General features: G+C 33.8%; 1 protein-coding gene across 1 annotated transcript in view; it reads left to right on the top strand.

The window, feature by feature from the left end:
• ERBB4 (erb-b2 receptor tyrosine kinase 4) overlaps positions 1–20118 on the top strand; it is a 1304701-nt gene that overhangs the window by 998697 nt on the left and 285886 nt on the right. The window contains exons 15-16 of the mRNA XM_006140094.3: positions 545–699; positions 13220–13294. Of these exons, the coding sequence (XP_006140156.1) occupies positions 545–699; positions 13220–13294 (230 nt within the window). The remainder of the gene's footprint in view (positions 1–544; positions 700–13219; positions 13295–20118) is intronic.

Below are 20118 nucleotides of genomic sequence, written 5' to 3'. Positions count from 1 at the left end.
AGTCATTTTATTGTATAGCCAATGTAAAGTTTACATCCCACTCTTACATAAAATTCAGTGTTACCTAAGCTCTATTATATCCTTCTACTCAATAACTATTTAGTAATAGTATTCACATATTTCTAATAGTTGTGGAAAACTACCCCCAGAGAAATGTGTTATGACTGAATATTGTTATACTGTAATATCACCAGGAATAAACCACCAGAAAAAAATAACTTATATCATTTCGAAAAAGTCTTTGGACAGTTTTACTGATCGCATTAGAGAGATGACATGGAAATCAGTTGACTGGAAAATTGCTGATTTCAAAAAGGGAAATATTTCAAGAACGAATATGTTATAATGTTTTCACACATACAGGGCATCAAAGTTGAACTGGAGGGGTCTCCTTGGTACTGTTTGACTGTATTGGCTACATCCACATTTGTCCTTCTTGAAATGCTTTCCATTTCCCTTGAGGAAGAAACCAAACCACATGAGCACATTTCAAAGAAAATGGCACCCCATTTGCTTCATCCATATTTTCTTTTTCACGTTTCAGGGACCTGACAACTGTACAAAGTGCTCTCATTTTAAGGATGGCCCGAATTGTGTGGAAAAGTGTCCAGATGGCTTACAGGGAGCAAACAGTTTCATTTTCAAGTATGCGGATCAGGATCGGGAGTGTCACCCATGCCATCCGAACTGCACCCAAGGGTAAGCATCTCTGCTGGCCAGGCAGTCTACCTTGTAGGTGTTGCTAGGTGAAAGGTACATAAATGGATCTTTAGCCCTGACACTGTCTCCTAAATGTAGAATTTCCTCATAGAACTCTTACAATTAAAAGAAAGAAAGAGTGGCTTAAGGGGGAGAATTTATACCATCTGAAACATTTCACCTTTCATTTAGCTGTAATGGAATGATGCGAGTGTCAGGTATACTCTGGTTTCAGAGTAGAAATTCTTTCAAAGTTTATAAGATATCAAAAAAGATAATAATCATACTTTTGAGAACTGTGTCTATTAAATCTTAAACAGAGGCCTTCTGTTTCTTTGTTGTCACAAGCACCTTAAAGTAAGGATATATCTCTTTGATTAAGATCTCTCTTTGATAAATACTAGTTAATGATGGCAGGAAAAAAATAGGGGAACCTAGTGATATGTATATTATTAACAGGACTAGTATGTTTTGAGAAAGTTATTTTGTTACAGGTTATACTATAACCTAGAATATCCCTGACTGATACAGGATGGTTCAAAGACTGATACATGTTTTTTTCTATTTTTCAAAAGAATGCATTGTGCAATGAATTATAATTAGATTACCTACGATATTGATAACATTTGAATAACAAAGACACATTACAGAAGGAATAAAACTACTGAACTATATAAAAAATAATGTCAGTCATCCAACAAGTTCCAACAATTATTTCTCAAAAGAGAGCAGAGCTATTTTAAAAAGGATTTTCTTTTTTCTTTCCTCCAGAGGGTGAATCTTTTTAGAATTGAGAACAGTTTCACTAGCACTATCCTCTTCCTGTCTATAAAATTTCTTCCCCGTTGTGAGTGCCCACGGGCCTGTGCGCATACACACGGAAACACGCACAGACTTCTTGTTTAGAATCATTTTGGGTGCTTTGTATCTGGCAGGGAAGTATGAGATTCCATAAAGAGATTTTCTGCCAGATTAAGGACAGGTTGTTAGGGGATATCGAAGAAGTTAAGCACGCAACATCATTTTCTGCCAAGAAAACATCAATTTGCCGATGCTGCTACAATTTCCTGGAGGTCAGGAAATCAGCTTAAGTCTCTCTCTGAAGTGGCAGATCCTCAGAAAGTAAGGTAAAATTCTGCCATTCAAATTCAAATTCAAATTCAGTTCAGAAAAGCTAACTGGCAACTCATTAGTTTACACACAAGCACGTGATACCGAAATAGTCACACAGACACTGCTTCAAGGAAACTAGAAGTAATAAACTGCTCTGCTTGTGAGGTTTTGGCATACTTGAGTTAAAGAGTATTTCATGAAAGAACAACGGGCGCTGCTGGAGCAGAAGAAAGAGTCTGCGACAGGAAGAGAAAACTTTGCCTGTTCAAATCATCCACAAGAGGGTTTTATTGTTTTGCAGCTAAAATTAAACCAGTAAATTATTCAATATAATGTTGATGTCAACAGCTGTTGCCATTCAAAATGAGACCTTTTGCTGTTTTTGCAAATCTAATTACAACGAAGCCATTAGGGAAATGAAAGTGAGATCACAGAGCCCCAGTCTGGATGTGTGACTCCTGTGCCTTCCCCTCAGCCCTTTTAAATCATGATTTTATAATAAAAGAAAATACATATAGTAAGGGCAAATAGCAGTAGGGGTAACGAAAAGAGAGCAGTTTACCATAGCAACAAGCTGTAGATCTCAACCAAGAGAAAGGACTAAGGTGTAAGGAAGAAATCTCGCCAGATCCTTTGAGAACTCCAAGTAAATAGGAAGAAAATGCCATTAGCACCTCAGGACTGCAGAATTATGGTGAGACAGATTTGAATATTTTGCTACCCAGAATCTTCCAAGGTAAATGTATTCTCAAATGACTGACAGTCCTGTAGGATTTTTCATTTTGTTTCCATCTAGCTTCCTGTCATCTTTTATCTTTAAGGATTATTTAACTGTATTTATTATTATATTTTTATTTTTTAATTTGCTATAGGGCACATGTACTCACCAGAGAGAGCAAGAGAGAAGGTGGGAAAGCAAGTCGCCAGGTCCAGGACTCAAACATCTGTCATTCTTGTAGAAGTCTAGCATCTTAACCACCAAACACCTGCCTCCATATTGTCCAAGGTCGCTCACGTCATCAAAGGGCTGTGTTTCCAGCACCAAAAGAGAGTTCAGGAATTCCCCAAGAGTGGAACTCCTAAATTCCCTAATCCCCATAAGCACTGTATTGCTTCAAAACCACTGCGCATTGAGATCCTTTCCTGAAGAGCTGAGATGACTCTTTGTCCAGATTGACCATAGAAGTAGGATCTTTTTCTAGAAAGATCATAGAGGCAATAGAAATGATGGTAGCCAGTAAATATTTTTATTTTTAACAGATGCAATAACTGACTGATCAGTAAATGTGAGCTCAACTAGGCAGCTCTACTTTAGAAAACAGGTTTTCTTTTATATGCCAATATTATATCAGATAATGCAAGAACAAAGTTAATTAAAATAGTCTTTCAAATCGCATTTTTAGAAGTAAAGTTCTTACTTTGAATTCTGTTGTAATGGTTTTCTGAAAATAAAATTATCTATGTAATCTCTTAAAAGCACTTTTACTGTTTTACCAGTACATTACATATACCGGCACTAATAAGACCTTCAGATACTTTTGAAATATGTTATCTATTTAGTCTCTGTCAGGAGATTCTCACTAATATTCCTAGAGGAAAACAAAAACAACAGTATTGTCTCTCCTTGCCCTGACTAGAACACTCTTATTTTAGCCCCCTCTTCTTGTTGATTCATTTTTAAACTTTGTTAAATTGGATCTGCATCAGGTACAATGATAGGCAAGTTCAGTAATGAGCTTTTGACCTCTGCAAACTCACAGTCTAATGAATTTGTATTTTTTAATTTATCTCCTCTATAAAAGACCAGACCCTTCAGAGTATTTAGAAATTATAAACCAGAATTTAAACCTTAGAAATGACATTCATATTTGAAATGACCAAGATAGGATTTTTAAATGACTTAAAAATTAGATTTACTATATAGCTAAATGGCAGTGAGGGCAAGAATTATAGTTTTCTCCCTAACATCACTTAAGTCCATACTAATTTGCCAATTTAATGTTGGTTTTGCTTCTAAATGAACCTGCATTTTAGGCAAGGGCTGGGATATTTATTTCATGTGGTATCTTTTATAAATCTCTTTAAATATTTTTGTTAGTGGAACAATCATGATCCCATATTATTAAATTTCACATGTGGCTTAAAACTTTCTTTAATCCTTTTATATATATTTTATTGCAACATTGTTTTTCAGATTAATTTCACATTTTACATAAAATCCCCATCATGATTTATATTGAATACAATATATATTTTTCAACAGAGAACTTTACATTTTTTTGTTTGTTCAATGGTTCTTCCCTCTGCACCTCACACCCACCCTCAACAACCAATTCTATACAATCCATTCCCCTTTCTTACAGTCTCTGGTATCTAAACTTAGCCTCTACTATTATATCTTTAGATCTTTCCATTTCTACCATAGAATATAGATATTTAGTATATATGGAGTGGGGATATGTAGTGTATATCTTCAAAGTCTGCTTCAATTTATTCAATATTAAGTCTTTTTAAGTCATTTATTTTGAATTGAATGATAGGATCTCATTGTTTTTATAGCTGAGTACTATTCCACAGTATATGTGTGTCACAGTTTTCAATACATTCATCAGTTTCAGGACACTTAAGTTGATAACAGGTCTTAGCAATTATGAATAATGCTGCCAAAAGATAGATGTGCAAGTGTCTTTTAAACTGAGTGTTTTCCTATCATTTGGGTAAATATCACGGAGTAGTATCACTGGGCTATATGATAGTTCTATTTAAAGGTTTTGAGGAACACAGATAAAGTGTTCCACAGAGGTTGTAATAATTTACCTCTCCATCGACAGTGTAGAAGGGCTTCCTTCTCACCACAGACTCACCAGCTCTTGTCATAATATGTATTTTTTTGATCCTAGCCATTCTAACTAGGGTTAAATGGTCTTTCATTTTGGTCTTAAATTGCATTTCCCTTATGTTAAGAGACTTTGAATGTTGTTTCATATGCCTTTGGCCACTCATAAGTCTTCTTTGAAGACTTATTTATTCAACTTATTTGCCCACTTTTAATTGGATTTTTTAATGGGTAAGTTTCTTGAATTCACTCTATGTCCTGGATATCAATTTTTTGTCTGAGGAATAATTTGGAAATATTTTTTCTCACTCTTATGGTTGTCTTTTCATTCTAATTATTGATTCCTTTGTTGTGAGGAAGCCTTTTAGCTTGATGTAATCCCACTTGTCTATTTTGGGGATTATTGCTTGTACTTCAGGGGTCTTATTTTAAAAATCTTTGCCTGTTCAAGTGTCCTCCAGAATGTTCCCAAAAAGTTTTCTACTAGTAGTTTTATGGTTTATAGTTTTAAGTTATTACATTTAAATCTTTGGTCCATTTTCATTAGATTTTTGTTGATGGTTAGAGATAGAAGTGGAGTTTCATTTTTCTGCAGGTGGGTATCATACTTTCAGCACCATTTGCTGACAAGACTTTCTTTTTCCCACTTCATTGTCGTGTACACTTGATCAAAGATCTGTTGGTTTTATGATTTGAGACTCATTTATGGATTTTCTATTCTCTTTCATTGGTCTATATGTCTATTTTTGTGCCAGTACCATGCTGGTGTCACCACAAAGTGGTGTCACCACTTTCTAATAAATTTTGAATTTGTGTAATGAGATGCCTCCTCTTTTATTCTTTTTGCACAATATTGGCTTGATGATATGGGGCCTTTTATTGTGGGGACACATTTAGAGAGAGAACTTGAGGTGTGGAAATATGCTTTGAGTAAACACTATTTGTTTTGGAGGGCTTTGGCAGAACTTTATAACTTGTCTTTTTGACTCTTGTTGTAGACAGAGCAAAGGGTAGAAATTGTTAGGTGCATTTTAATAGACACATTTGATGGAAGTCAAGAAACATTTTGACTTCAAATTAGTAAAGTCTAATTTTTATTTTGTATTTGAAAATTTTTTTTAAGCCTTTTTTGAGTGTGGTGGTGTACTCTTTATGGTGAAATATTTTAGCCTTTTTTCTTTTACATCTATAGTTAAGACTCTTTTGTATTAGAAAAGAGCAAAGGGTAGAAATTGCTAGGGGCTTTCCAACAGACACATGTGATGGAAGTCAAGAGACATCTTGACCCCAATTAGCAAAGTCCAATCCCTGCTCTGCATCTGAAAGGTTCTTTAGCCTTCTCTGAGTGTGGTGGTGCACTCCTTATGGAGAAGTTCTTTAGCCTTCTTCCCCACACCTACAGCTAGACTTCTCTGCATTAGAAAAGAAGATAATGGAACTTTCTCTTAATGGAATTATCACCAAGGGATATACCTAGCCCAGTATGACTAAGCCCTTATATATTCATTACCTGCTTCTCATTGTCTGTAACCTGGCAACATATCTATGAAGTGTCGTAAAATACACATATGTAATGTTGCTTTGTATTATAAATAAAGAGGCCCAGTTTGTCTGGGTGGCTCAAATACAACACAAGTTGCTTGGATTACCTAGGCTCAGGCTACCTGTGTCCACTTCTACTCTCTTTGTCTCATTCTTTCCGATTCCCCAATCCTCTCAAGATGAAGGGCTTCCTCTTTCTCATCTTCTTTCCTTCCTCACCAGCAGCCTCCTAATCATGATTTAGCTAGAGCCAAGCCCTGGAGTGGACACGGACATTTTATGATTCCAGACTAATTTTATAATTGTTTTTCTATTTCTGTGAAGAATGTCACTGGAAATTAGATTGGAATCATAATGAATATGTGAATTATTTTGAGTAGAACTAATGTTTTGATTATATTGGTTCTACCATTCCAAGAACATGGGAAGTCTTTCCTTTTTTTAATATCATACTTAATTTCATATTTTAGTTTACATACTTTTCCTTGTACTGGCCTTTCACCTCTTGGATTAGGTTTATTCCTAGATATGTCATTCATTTTGTGGGTATCATAAACAAGATTGTGTTCTTCAGTTCTGTTTTGCTCTGTTCATTATTGGTGTACAAAAATGCTAAAGATTTTGGTATATTGATTTTGTATACTGCTACTTTTCCGAATTCAATTTTCATTTCCAGGTGTTGTTTCAAGGATTTCTTTAGATTCTCTATGTATATAATAATATCTGCAAATAGGGAAAGTTTAACTTCTTTTGATTTTTTCTTCTTCTTCTTCTTCTTTTTTTTTTTTTTTTAATCTGAATGCCTTTTATTTTGCTCTCTTGTCTGATTGCATCACCTAGGACTTCAAGTACTAGGTTGAAATGAGAAGGAAAGGCCAGAAGGTGATGTGATGGTTTAGGCACTGGACTTCCACATGGCCAACCATGGTTTGAGTTCCGGGCCTGACAGCTTGCTTTCTCACTTCTCTCTCACTCTCTCTCTAGGGAGCATGTGTGCCCTATAGCAAGTTTAAAAATAATAATAAATAAAAACAAATAATTCTTTAAAAAGATAAAAAGAAAAGGGGTAGAGAAAGTAAGCAGTCTTGTCCGCCCTATAGCTAAAAATATTAATAAATAAAAACAAATAATTCTTTAAAAAGATAAAAAGAAAAGGGGTGGAGAAAGTAAGCAGTCTTGTCTTGTCCAAATTTTTAGAGGAACAGCTTTCAACTTTTTCCCATTCAATATGATGTTTGCAATAGATGGCTTTATTGCATTGAGAGATATCCCTTCTACCCCTATTTTGCCGAGAGTCTTGATTATGAAAGGATGTTGAATTTTATTAAATGCTTTTCCCACATCTATAGATATGATCACATGTTGTTTATCTTTCTTTCTCTTAATGCAATGTATTATATTTATTGTTTTGTATATGTTGAGCTATCCTTGCATCCCTGGGATAAAGCCTACCTGGTTATAGTGTATAATCTTCTTACTGTGCTGTTAGATTCAGTTTGCTAGTGTCTCATTCAGAATTTTTGCATAAGTATTCCTCGGAGATAGTGGTCTGTAGTTTTCTTTTTCATTATATCCTTGTCAGCTCTTTATATCAAGATAATGGAGGCTTTGTGGAATGAGTTTAAAAGGATCTTTTCTTTTGAGTATTTAGAAATAGTTTGAGGAGAATTGGGGTTAGCTCCTTAAAAGTTTTCTAAACTTCAGAACTGAAGCTGCCTGGACATGACTTTTCTTTGTTGGGAGACTATTTATTACTGATTGAATCTCATCACTTGTAATTGGTTTATTTTGTCCTGATTCAGTCTAGGTAACTTGTACATGTCCAGAAATTTGTCCACCTCATTTATTTTTGCTAGTTGGTTGATGTGTAGTCAATTATAGTACTCTATCATAATATTTTTCTGTTTCTGATATATTAGTTGTAATGTTACCAGCTTAATTACTGATTTTATCTAACTGGTTCCATTCTGTTTTCTTGATTAGTCTAGCTATTGGTTTGTCAATTTTGTTTATCTTCTGAAAATACAGAATTTTGTTTCATTGATTTTTTGGTCAAGTTCATTTATTCTCTATTTCATTAATTTCAGCTTTAATCTTGACTATTTCTTTTCTTCTATTGTTTTGGAGGATTTCTGTTCTTGCTTTTCTAATTTCTTGAGATGCAATGTTATTTATTTGCCATCTTTCTGTTGTTTTCTTGTGAGCACCAATGGCTATTAACTTCCCTCTTATAACTACTTTCTCTATTTCCCAATGGTTAGGGAGAGGAGTGTATTCAATATTGGTAGTTTCAAAGAATCTTTTGATTTTAGGCTTAATTTCTACCATAGTTTGAAAGTCATTCAAGAGTAGGTTGTTAAGTTTTCGTGTATCAATTGTGCAAGAATTTCTATTGAACAAGAAAAAGAAAATAAGAGTAACTTCTGGAATTATTGCCTGTAATCTTACCATGGAAAATTTTAAAAACTTTCTCCCTTTTGTTTTCAAAATTTTGAAATTGTGAGATTTTGAAATTCTAGTGTGTTGGTTATGTTGGTACATTCAGTACCAGTAAATATAAACACAATCTATTATTCAAAACTCCAGATATTGTTTTGGAATGTGTTGCTTAGACATGCTGTGGTTTCCTTTTCTGTAATAAATTTTCTGTATAAATATCTCATTTTGGATTTTTTTTGGTAGAGTTTTTCCCAAAAGTGTGTGCACTTGCTAGAGAGAGATAGAGAGGGAAATGAGAAATCAACCCCATAGGGGGTTTGAACATGCCATAGTCCCTTCTCCTTCATTCTCCTCTTCTCCTCTTGGGATTTTGGGCATGCACACACATGCTCCCAATGCTCCCAATGTTTCTGGTTTTTTTTGTTTTTTATTTTTTTGAGCCACCATGTCTGGTACTCGAATCACAAAGTTGACCATGTGGGATCCAGCACTTTAACCACCATGACACCTTTGGCCCTGGATCATTATTTTTTAAATTTCTTGGTTGCACAACATTATTTGAAAATCAGCAGTTACTTCTTATACACATTGACTGTAGATTTTTGAAAGTGGTAACAGGTACATAGGTCACCAGAGTGTAGAGCTTGTTGGGTGAATCTTTATCCTCATTATGTTTTCTGGACAATTGCACATGGATACGATATGGAACAAATCTGATTCCTTTGGCCCAGAAAGCTTTGTTGAGCCTGCTATCAATGTGTACATCTGAAATCCTCATCTCCTTCTTGGCAAATTTCTGGATCTCTTTGAGTGCCTGATGGGCACATTTCTTGAAGCCCACACCATGGATGTGCTTGTGAATGCTGGTGGTGTATTCCTGGGTCTCCACCTTGTTAATGGTGGTAGCTTCTTCCCCCCCACTTCTTTTTGGAAGCCATTCTGCTGGGCCTAAGTTGTAAAGAAACCTGGATTACTATTTTTTTTTTTTAAGAGTAAGAGTTGTATTCATTTATGTCCTGGCTCAATCCCTTTTTTCAACTTGATTTTTCAAAAGTTTAATGTTTACATTTTTCTGATTTCCCTGAATCAATATAAATTGCATTTGGTAATTGTTGCTTACATAGAGTACAAAGAGTTGAAATACAATGCACATATTTAAATAGACAATGGCTCGCATTTAGAAATGTTACTGCTTTAGTCATACTCTCATTCTTCCTTGTCGTTCATTTTTTTTCTTTTATACTCATTTTAGAAATATGCTTAAATCTCAAATCTCCTACATAATCCCATCAACACACATCATTTTACACACATCATTCTCCTTTAGTCTCTTTTCCATCCCCCCTTGCCTCTATGCTTCTGTTTCTTGCTTTTGAATTTAGAGCATCCTACATTCCACCTACCTTGACATTGACCTGTAAAATGATCATACTAGTTTTTATTTTGCTAGACTTGGGTTTCCATCTACAGCCTCTGCTTTTCTCACCTTATATATTCTTCAGCCATCTATTTATATGGTTCAACTTTCTCCAGTATTGTGTTTCAGAACTTATCATTATATTCATGCTCCTATCTTTCTTAGTCATAGGCTCATTTTTCCAAGTGCTAAGAAACATTTCTACCCAGGTGAAGGACAAGCATACTATACTCTTGATACACTAAAAAATTATCAACCTCTCCTTCTCTAATGCACACATGAAGAATATATTCTCCTTCTTGGATTCACTCATTGATAGTATCACTGGTCTTAAAGTTAGAAATATAAGTCATCATTAATTCCTTTGATCCCTTCATTTCCATTATTAAATCTGCCTTCAACTTTTATCCCCCCCCATACCTATTAAGGTTTTTCTTGAATCTGTCCCTTTGCCTCTATCTAATTACCATTTCCTTATTTAGTCTGTCATCACATACATGGATTAAAATAGTCTACCTAGCTCCCATCTGACTAGCCTTTATCTGTAGATCAAAGAGATATATTTAAAATACAAATCTAACAATTCTGCTACTTTTTTAAGCCCTGTGATGATTTCTTATTAAATTAGTTACTAAGCAATTAGTGCTCAAAATCTGCAGCCTGTGTTCTGACTTCTTTTTCCTCTCCTTGTTGCCTCATATTTTTCTCTCCAACTATTCAGAATTTCTCACAGTTGTTCATACTCATCATATATTTCTTCAGATCTCTTTTCTTCTTCTGCTTCTTTCCCCTTGAAAAGCTGTGCCACCCCAGTCCCAGCCCTCAGCATCCTAAACTTTAGCTTTCCAAATCCTACAGGAAAGTTACCATGACTTTTTAGAGCTAAACTGGATGTCATGGTTTAGGTGCTAAACTAAGAGTCCTCCATTCTCTCCTAAACTGATTTTCCATGTTTCTTATTACATTTATCATGTTACACAACGCACATCTGCTGAGGCATCTGTCTCCTTCATTAAAATGTAGGCTCATTGAGAATAGGAAAATTGTCTAATTCATCTTTTTTTTTTTTTTTCTCCCTGCAGCTCCTAGAAAGGTATGAACATTTAGTAGACATGTAATGCTGGTTGTTTGTTTTAATGAATAAGGCCCATTCATTATTCACACTTTTCCTTCAAGTTGAATTTCACTTTCAAATATTTTTTAATCTTTCAAGGATTGTTATAGAGACATGGCTTGTAAACTCACCATAGCTTTTCAAATTCTCACTTGGAAATAAGTAGACTATTAATTTTAGAAAGTGTCAATACCGTATAAAAAAAGCAATTTGAAGAAGTTGTAACAGGAATTTAGAAAAATAAGCTTTTGTGGTTAGAATAAAAGGAAACTATTAATATATAAGAAAATTGGAAAACCTTTTACAGGTTAATGACATATTTTTAAAAATAATTATGACTATGGTTTATATAGAATGCTAAATCAATACTATGTGATGTAGTTATTTCTTAGTTGCTTTTATAAAAATGATTTTGGTTACAGGTGAATTTCCCACATTTGGGTAGATTGTAATTTGTCTGCACTGCTCAAATAAATTCTCAAAACAAAAACAAGAACATACCAATTTTTTAGCTAGTCAGGATGTTATATAGAGCAAAAAGAGAGTAACAATTGTTATAATAGATAAATTATGTTAGTTCAGCAATGTTTAGAGTTATCTAAATTTATAAAGAATTGTCCAGCTTTATATATGAGCATCGTTTTACATTACATAGTGATTTCAAACAAGTTTTATTTCAGTTTTGAAAATTAAAATTTAGGAAATTTGTATAATATTCATGTTATATAACATAATAAGTAATAATACATATTAGATTAAAATAAAATAAATATAAAATAAAGTATATCTTACCTTATATATAGAGATGGATATACATATATATACAAATATATGTCTATATATATAAAATATATATATATCTAATCTTTGTTTCCAGTCCCAAATTAGACAGTTCTGTATCTTTATTACAAGTCCCAAATTAGACAGTTCTGTAAATCATAGATATTAGAAGCATTTTGTTAATTCTCTGAAGTTACATATTTTTCATGTGAGAAAGAGAAAAGTTAAAACAATTAGGTACACTGAAATATGAAAGAAATAATAGTTTATAATAGTTTAAAATAAAATTTTATGAACTATGCATTAGCATTTTGTAGCTTTGTAAAATGTTAATCTCCAAATTACTTTGCTACTTGAATATCAATTTATTCATTTTCTTGCAGAATATTTGTTTTTGTTTGAGTTCATTTATATGGCAGTTTGAAAAGCTGTTTTTGTTTGCTTGATATGGCAGTGTTATTTTAAATAAGAGTGTCAAGATAAACTGTAGTATTTTGAAACCAGTTAATTTGCTTTTTAAATAAATTCATGTTTAAATATAAGTATATTTTAAAGACAAAAACAACCAAGAACTGGAATAATGTGATTATGTAAAGTGTCCATGAGAGTAGCGTTAAAGCATGTTAACTTATTTTCTGCTCAAATCAATCTTTAATGAGGTTGAGACATCAGGTTATTATATTATGTTGAATTTCTCCTGGTTCCCTTTTTATCGATTTTGTTTTTTACTTAAAGTTAAGGACCTTTAGAAGAAGCCATATACATGAAAACAATGATAAACATTGAAATAGTAAGTTATTGATCAAAAGATGATAATGAATGATGCAAATGAATTGAAAGTATTAGACATGAGCTGTATGGGTTTGGCAGTCATCCACAGAACCAGGGTACGGTGAACATGATTCTTTGCATCACACTTGAGTGGCAATTGTAACTTAATTCTCTGTGCCCATTAAGCAATACTCTTCTTGCTGGCTTTAAATTCATGGCATCCCGAAAATCGTACAATCACTATTGTTAAGAATTTAACACAATCATTATTTATACTGATGCTTTCGCAAAAGTGACTAATTTTTTTCTTGGTATTTTTTTTTAAACTTGCATCTTTTGCAGGTGCATAGGCTCAAGTATCGAAGACTGCATCGGCCTGATGGATAGGTACTTGGCGTGCTTGCTTCCCATGTTCTTCCTCCGAGGCTCCATGTGTGAGCACTGGTGCATGTGTGTGCATGTCACTGTGGATGGAGAATGATGTTTTCTGTTCTGTAATTGCCTGCAGGTGTAACGGTCCCACTAGTCATGACTGCATTTACTACCCATGGACGGGCCATTCCACCTTACCACAACATGCTAGGTAACATCTACCATGTTTCCATTTTGTCATTCAAATCTTTTCTCAATTATCATGGACAAAAATACTAACCAGCTGGGTTAAATTTATGCTATATTAAATTAAAGAGTTATGAAAGAGGCAAAACACTTTTCAAGACACTTTATTTTTCTTTTATCCTTAGTTAATTGTAATTTCAGAGTCTAATTAGTAATGCCATTCATTTTTAACTTTGTAAATTTAAACAGGATGTTGAATTATTAATCTGGAACTTTAATATAATATTTTTATCTTAATTTATGAAGTGATTGCAAAAATATTTCTAAGGGAGGATTTTCAAAAATTGACCTATGCTGATAAGATACTGTTAATTTAATTTGATTTAGTTTCTGAATTTATATTATTTTTGAACTGGCTGGTATATTCTCTTGGCACTAGAATTACCATAGATTAAAGTGAACATAGAAATTTTTTGTGCTAAAGTACAACTTAGAATTAATAGCATATTGCTCATATTCTCACGTGCACCTATATAAGAATATTTGCAATGACTTTTTTCATAATTACCCCAAACTGGAAAATATTCCCACATCCTTCAGTTGTGACATATCCATACATTATAACACTACTGAGCAATAATAAGAAACTGATAATACACATAACATAGATGAATCTCAATGCATTATGCTAAATAAAGTAAGTCAGATATACAAGCATTCAAGGTGTAAGATTCCATTCATATGGCATTGTAGAAAAGGCAAAACTATTCCTATAGTAAAATTAATCAGTGTTGCCAGTGCTGGATAATGGGGTTGATAGAAAAGAGCAGGATGGAATTGGGGGTAATGGAATTGTTCTATCTCTTGGTCTTGGCGCTGGTTGTACAATTGCATTTGCTTGTCAAAAACTGTAGAACTATATATAAATTACATAAAGGGTAAATTCTACTGTACATAAATTACACCTCAATAAATGTTACTTTTAAAACAACTCATAAAAAACATTTCCTACACAAGAATATAGTAACTTAACAATATTATGTAGGAATATTATTAACTTTATTCATGAAACAAATTAATTGCATTTTTGGAAAAGAAAAATTAGTGGTAAAGTACCATTAGCAAAAGAAAATTTTCTATGAAGTGTTGCCCTTTAGTGGAAACTTTCTTACTGAAATACAACATACATAGTGTAAAAACACATAAAACATAACAGCAAAGCTTAGCTAATTCCCCAAAATGAATAATTTGGGTAACCATCAAGTAGATCAAGAAACAAACTAGTAATAGCGCCCCATAAACCCCCTGTGCTCTGCTCTAAGGACAACTAACTACTGACCTGGATTGCAAACACCATAGGTCCGTTGACCTGTATTTTTACTTTACATAAATTCAATCATCTGCTTATAGACCTAAGCATCTGGCTTCTTTCATTATGCATTTATGAGATTCATCTATGTCACTGAAATCAGTCATTTTAAAATGTTCCTTGGGACCAGCAGTTAGCGTAATGGCTATGTCACTGGACTCCTACGTAGTAGACCACTGTTCGAGTCTCAGATCCGGTGACTTAAACTCATGCCGGGCACATGGGCATGCGTGCCCAAGATCCCGAGAGGAGAACGGAGGAGAAGGGATTGCGGTGTGGCCATCCCCCCTGGGGGGGTGATTTCTCGCTTTCTGTCTCTCTGTCTCTCTCTGTCTGTCTGGCAAGCACATGCGCCCTATAGCAAAAACCTCTCCAAAAAAAGAAAAAAAGAATAACGTTCCTATGATATTTACTGTATCTATACAATGATCAAATAAGTGACTTATCATCTTAGTTTATTTATTTGTTTTTTAATGAAGTAGTATGGATGTTAACTTGTAAAAAGAAAGTATGTGCTAAAGTTAATTGATTTATGTAACAGTGGCACTTTGACACTTGGGCACAAAGAAATCTAGTTACTATGGTTGTTAGCCAGATTAGCATTATTTTTTAAAAAATCAAAGATTGAGAGTGGGTAAAAACGAGAAGAAAGAATGAAGAAAGGCTGGGAAAGAGAGGAAGAAAATGCGTAAGGCCTAAAATGTAGTTTTTATAAGCCAAGGTCCATCCTAAATCATTCCTATATTAATGAAAGACTGTTTCCTCCTTGAGACCTTGGTTGAGTCTCTACACTGTCACTTTGGAGAGTGTTTTTTATATTTATTTTGAGGATTTTCTCATAGTTATTTCCCAGACTGGTTTGAGGGAACCGTATGCAGAGGAGTGTACTGTCTTTGGAATCAGAGTTTCTGAATTCAGGGCTAGTCTTACTATTTTTCCACATATGACTGGGTAAGTTCCTTATTTATCTGAGTTTCACTTTCTTCACGTACAAAATGGGAATGTTAATATAGCTTTTAAGTTGATTGTGATCAAATATGTCCTTAGAATAGTGTATGGCACACAGAAATCACTAAATACATGTTATTATTTATTATTTCTCTCAATAGCAGGAATTCTCAAACCTTGGGGATGAGAGAACATAATTCCCAGGGAAAGAAGGAGAGTCTGTCAAAGTCTCCCAGGAGCTTTGATATGTGTATCTCTCCCCCTTCCAAAGGGCTCCTTGAGGGAAAGAAGGCTTTCTTTACCCCCACCTTGTGAATCACGGTCTGCAGAGGCAGAGAAAGATTTAAACCATAGTGATAGACTATGATTTTTAATGCCTGTACGTAAGATTATGTAACTGACAATCATAGGCTGTCTGATAGATTTGATATTTCCAAAATTTAAGCAGAAACAATATTGGAATTCTCAATCCCACTGCCTGCCTGAATTCCTAGGTTATGTCCTATAAGCCCAAGGTGTATTATAGCCTAATATATCTAATTCTAATTAGCTTCGTCATGAATTGGCTACCACTATAACAACATACAGCGAGAACAGTGCCGTCAGCCCGTCATTCCCAAAGAATATTACCTATAGCCCTCTGTACAGGTAAAGAACAAATACAATTGAATGTGAAAGTCCAAGTTCAAATACTGACTCTACCATCTTTCTTATCTATAAAGTGGAAATGGTAATGGTAACTATTTTTTTTTGGAGAGGTTTTTGTTTTTGTTTTTGTTTTTGTTTTGCTATAGGGCGCGTGGGCTCGCCAGACAGAGAGAGACATAGAGACAGAAAGTGAGAAATCACCCCCCAGGGGGGATGGTCACGCCGCAATTCCTTCTCCTCCATTCTCTTCTCGGGATCTTGGGCACGTACTCACACGCGCCTGGTGTGAGTTTTAAGCCACCGGGTCCAGGACGTGAAAGGCGGTCGACTACGTGGGAGTCCAGCGATATAGCCATTACACTAACTGCTGGTTCCCATAATGGTAACTTTTAAATAGAAATGCTTATACCTCACAATTATTGTGAGAATTGAATGAGATGATATATAGGAACTATCTTACATACTCAATGATGGTAGTTACTACTTTAGTTGAAAGATTGGTATAATGATCTCTAAAAAATCATGAAATTATGTTCTATAAGTATTTTAGCTACCAGAATAACATTGATCCAATAGGTTAGTGACTATAGGAATGACATACTAAAATTTCTCAGGTTTTTAGCCAGCCACAGTGGTTGTAATGCAGCACTCTGTGATGCTAAGGCTATAGGGGAGAGACCTGGGTTCAAGTCCTGAGTTCTTCCTCTACACATCTGGTTGGCTGAACGTGAGGTTGGATCATGGCATGAAGATCACACTGGGGGGTGGCCCCTCTCATAAAAATAAATAAATAAATAAATGCACTTTTTTAAAGTTTTAACATTTTTCTTAGGTATTAAGCATTTTAATTTTATATCAAGCTTATATACACAATGTTATAAAACTCTAGGTATCTTTAATTAACACCTATTTTTAACTTAAATTCAGCATAATGTAACTCTACAATTTTAGATATTGAGTTAGAATTAACTGATTTATATGGGACTGTTTATAAAATGATTTGGGATTTACATGAAGATTTAGCCTGGATGCTTTGGAAAAGTGCTTATCACCATGGAGCATCTTGACACAAATTGGATGAGAAGTGAAAATGACAAGTATCTCTTTTGCAAGCCCTTATGATTGAGAGTAAATGCTTGCCTTTCTGAGATTTGATGGGTATACATTTCACCTAAAGCAGGAAACTACACGTTTTAAATTCAGTGATTATTTTTAAGCTTTTGTGTTAATTGATTAAAGTGAATCTTACCAAATAAGACAAAAAAAAATTGAAACTAATTTCCTCAAATTTCATAAACCACATTTTAACTGGTAGAATATCCAAATGCCTAGTTTTCTTTTAGTCACAGAAAATTACATTGAGCATGTCAGTGTGGCTATTTGGAAGTATTTAGAGTTCATACTCCCTACTGCCCCATTATGCTATATTTTTTTCCTAAATCAGCAGGAGAAAAGATTAAAGATGTAAATGAAAACAGGTGAAATGTTTCCAATCTTGATCGACTTTCATTTCCTAAGCAGTGTTATTCTTTCCCAAGCCTGCAATTTGTGAATTGGCTCTCCACACTCCATTTACTTTATCGGCTGCTGCTGGAATTCCTTCTAGGAACATGGGGTAGGATAGAATAGATTTTTGTTTGTTTGTTTTACCTTTTTTACCTCAATCTCCTAGAATATGCTACTTATAATAAAAATAATACTCAATACAAAACCTCTCTCTACTTTCCTTATCAGACAGAATTAAATGCCTTAAAATTAGCATTTATCTTTGATGATTTTTCTTTTCCATCAAGAATACTGTAAAGAGATATGATCAGCAAGTTTTAAAGTTCTTTTTTGTATGTTTATTTTTGCTTGCACGTATGCTATTCTCATATAGAATCTGATGGAACAAAATATTAGATTCTATTCTCTTTTAAATTCTTTGTCAGATGCATATTCAACATTTTTAAAAACCTTAGCCTCTTATTGCTTTAGAGTAAGCAAAGAATATTGGCAAGGCATTGCTTTATGGTAATTAGCAGTCCAAAATGTAAATTTACTAATGTTCTTTTAGAATTTGTGAGGGAAATGATTAAGACTACTAGGTTTCTGTTCAGGCATTTTTATCTGACTTACATGGCTCCAGTTCAATTATTCTAGGTGCTTCACAATATGAAATAAAGTAATTGAAGTCATTTTAACTCTCTAAATCTCATATGGGAAGCTATTGGAAGCATTTCATATTCTTGTCACATTTTAATGCCTGTGTCACACTTCTGCTTTATGGTATAGTGGTTATTACCTAAGAGGTCACATAACAGTTTATCCTTTTGCAGTGTGATCCGTGTGTGAAATATGAGAGAGATGATCTGATATTCTTGGCACCACTTTCACAAATGGCACATTTTTTTCTTTGTTTGTTTTGCCCCCAAGAAACTTACTTCATAACTTATGTCCAAATCAAATGTTCCAACTCACCCATAGATGGTTACCTTAGATGAGTGGCAGATGTATTATGATCCCTAGGTCCAATAAATAAAAGTACACAGCATTTTTATTATAAATCTGTCCTCAGGCCACCACATTCTGTATATTAAATTTACTTTTGAATTAATGAGAGTTTGAGGTGAAGGAGAGTGTGGGAATCTTTTCTGGATGATTGTTGCCCCACACTTTCCAGCATCTATAAATGCAAAAATTATTAGAGAGTATAAGGAAAGAGCAAAGTACCTCAGCTCAGTTGTTAATTATTATTTACACAGTTTAAATAGTTACTCCAAATAAAAATATTTAGTATTGGTAAGTCACATGAGTGACTTTTACCTTGATATCAAAATGTTCATATGATGTTGTCAAAGCTTTTAAAGATCCTAGAAAAATTAATATTATACTCTGTAAAACTGTGATCATAGGAATCTATACTTATGATTGAAAGTCAAAGGGATTTTAAAGTCCATTGACTTGAAGACTATAATCAAAAAATTTAAAAAGCATTATTAAAAACATTGATCATACCAGTTAAATGTCTAATCAAAAGCATCAGTGAGTACAGAGAACCACTATGAATGTGTATGTCTTTTCCATGAGCCTTTTTCTATAATATAGACATTATAATATATTTTATTATTAATCCCTGATTTGGAAAGACATCAGGACTGTGAAAAGCCTGTTATTTCAAAAATGCTTTGAGCTTCATTGAAATTAATAAATGACAATCTGATGTCTGATATTAAAATTAAAAGCAAAAACATGAAAGGTTATTCTGGAGTCTTCACTCTTGCCTTCAGATAGATATTTATAGTTTGTATATTCTTTCCATAAACTGACTGCTGGCATTGTTACAAAGAATGATTTAGAGGTATTAGTATGTCTTCAGTATTATTCAGAATTTTTACTGGACTTTTTCATATATTAGAAATAGTAAATTCTATTTCACAAATTTCATGTCTAACAATTATCCTTCCAACTAAAATTCATCTGAGCTAATAGCAAAAAAAATATAAATACTGGGACTAGCGGGTGACGTGGTGGTCAAAATTGCCGGATTCCCTCATGACCAACTGTGATTCGAGTCCCGGACCTGGCAGCTTATTTTCTCCTTTACCCTTTCTGTCTCCCTCTGGTCACATTTAAGTAATAATAATGTAATAATAACAAATGGAATTAAATAAATACATAAATCTTAAAAAAGAAAATATATAAACCCTTTGCAAAAATTTCTGTAGATAATACATATTGAGATGCTTTGACAGCAGGCAAAGGAAGTGGACAAGTAGAAGATAAGACAGAATAACAGATAATTCCTAATAAAGAGAAATTACCTTGTGCTAAGAAATAAATGTGTTAAATAAGTTATATATGCAAGTAAAAATATGTCAACTGGAAAACTTAAACTAGTCTCC

This window comes from Tupaia chinensis, unplaced genomic scaffold (genome assembly GCF_000334495.1).
Source record: "Tupaia chinensis unplaced genomic scaffold, TupChi_1.0 Scaffold000018_1, whole genome shotgun sequence".
In the NCBI taxonomy this organism is placed as follows: domain Eukaryota; kingdom Metazoa; phylum Chordata; class Mammalia; order Scandentia; family Tupaiidae; genus Tupaia; species Tupaia belangeri.
The sequence above is the reverse complement of the archived record's forward strand: the minus strand, read 5'-3'. Positions and strand labels throughout refer to the sequence as shown.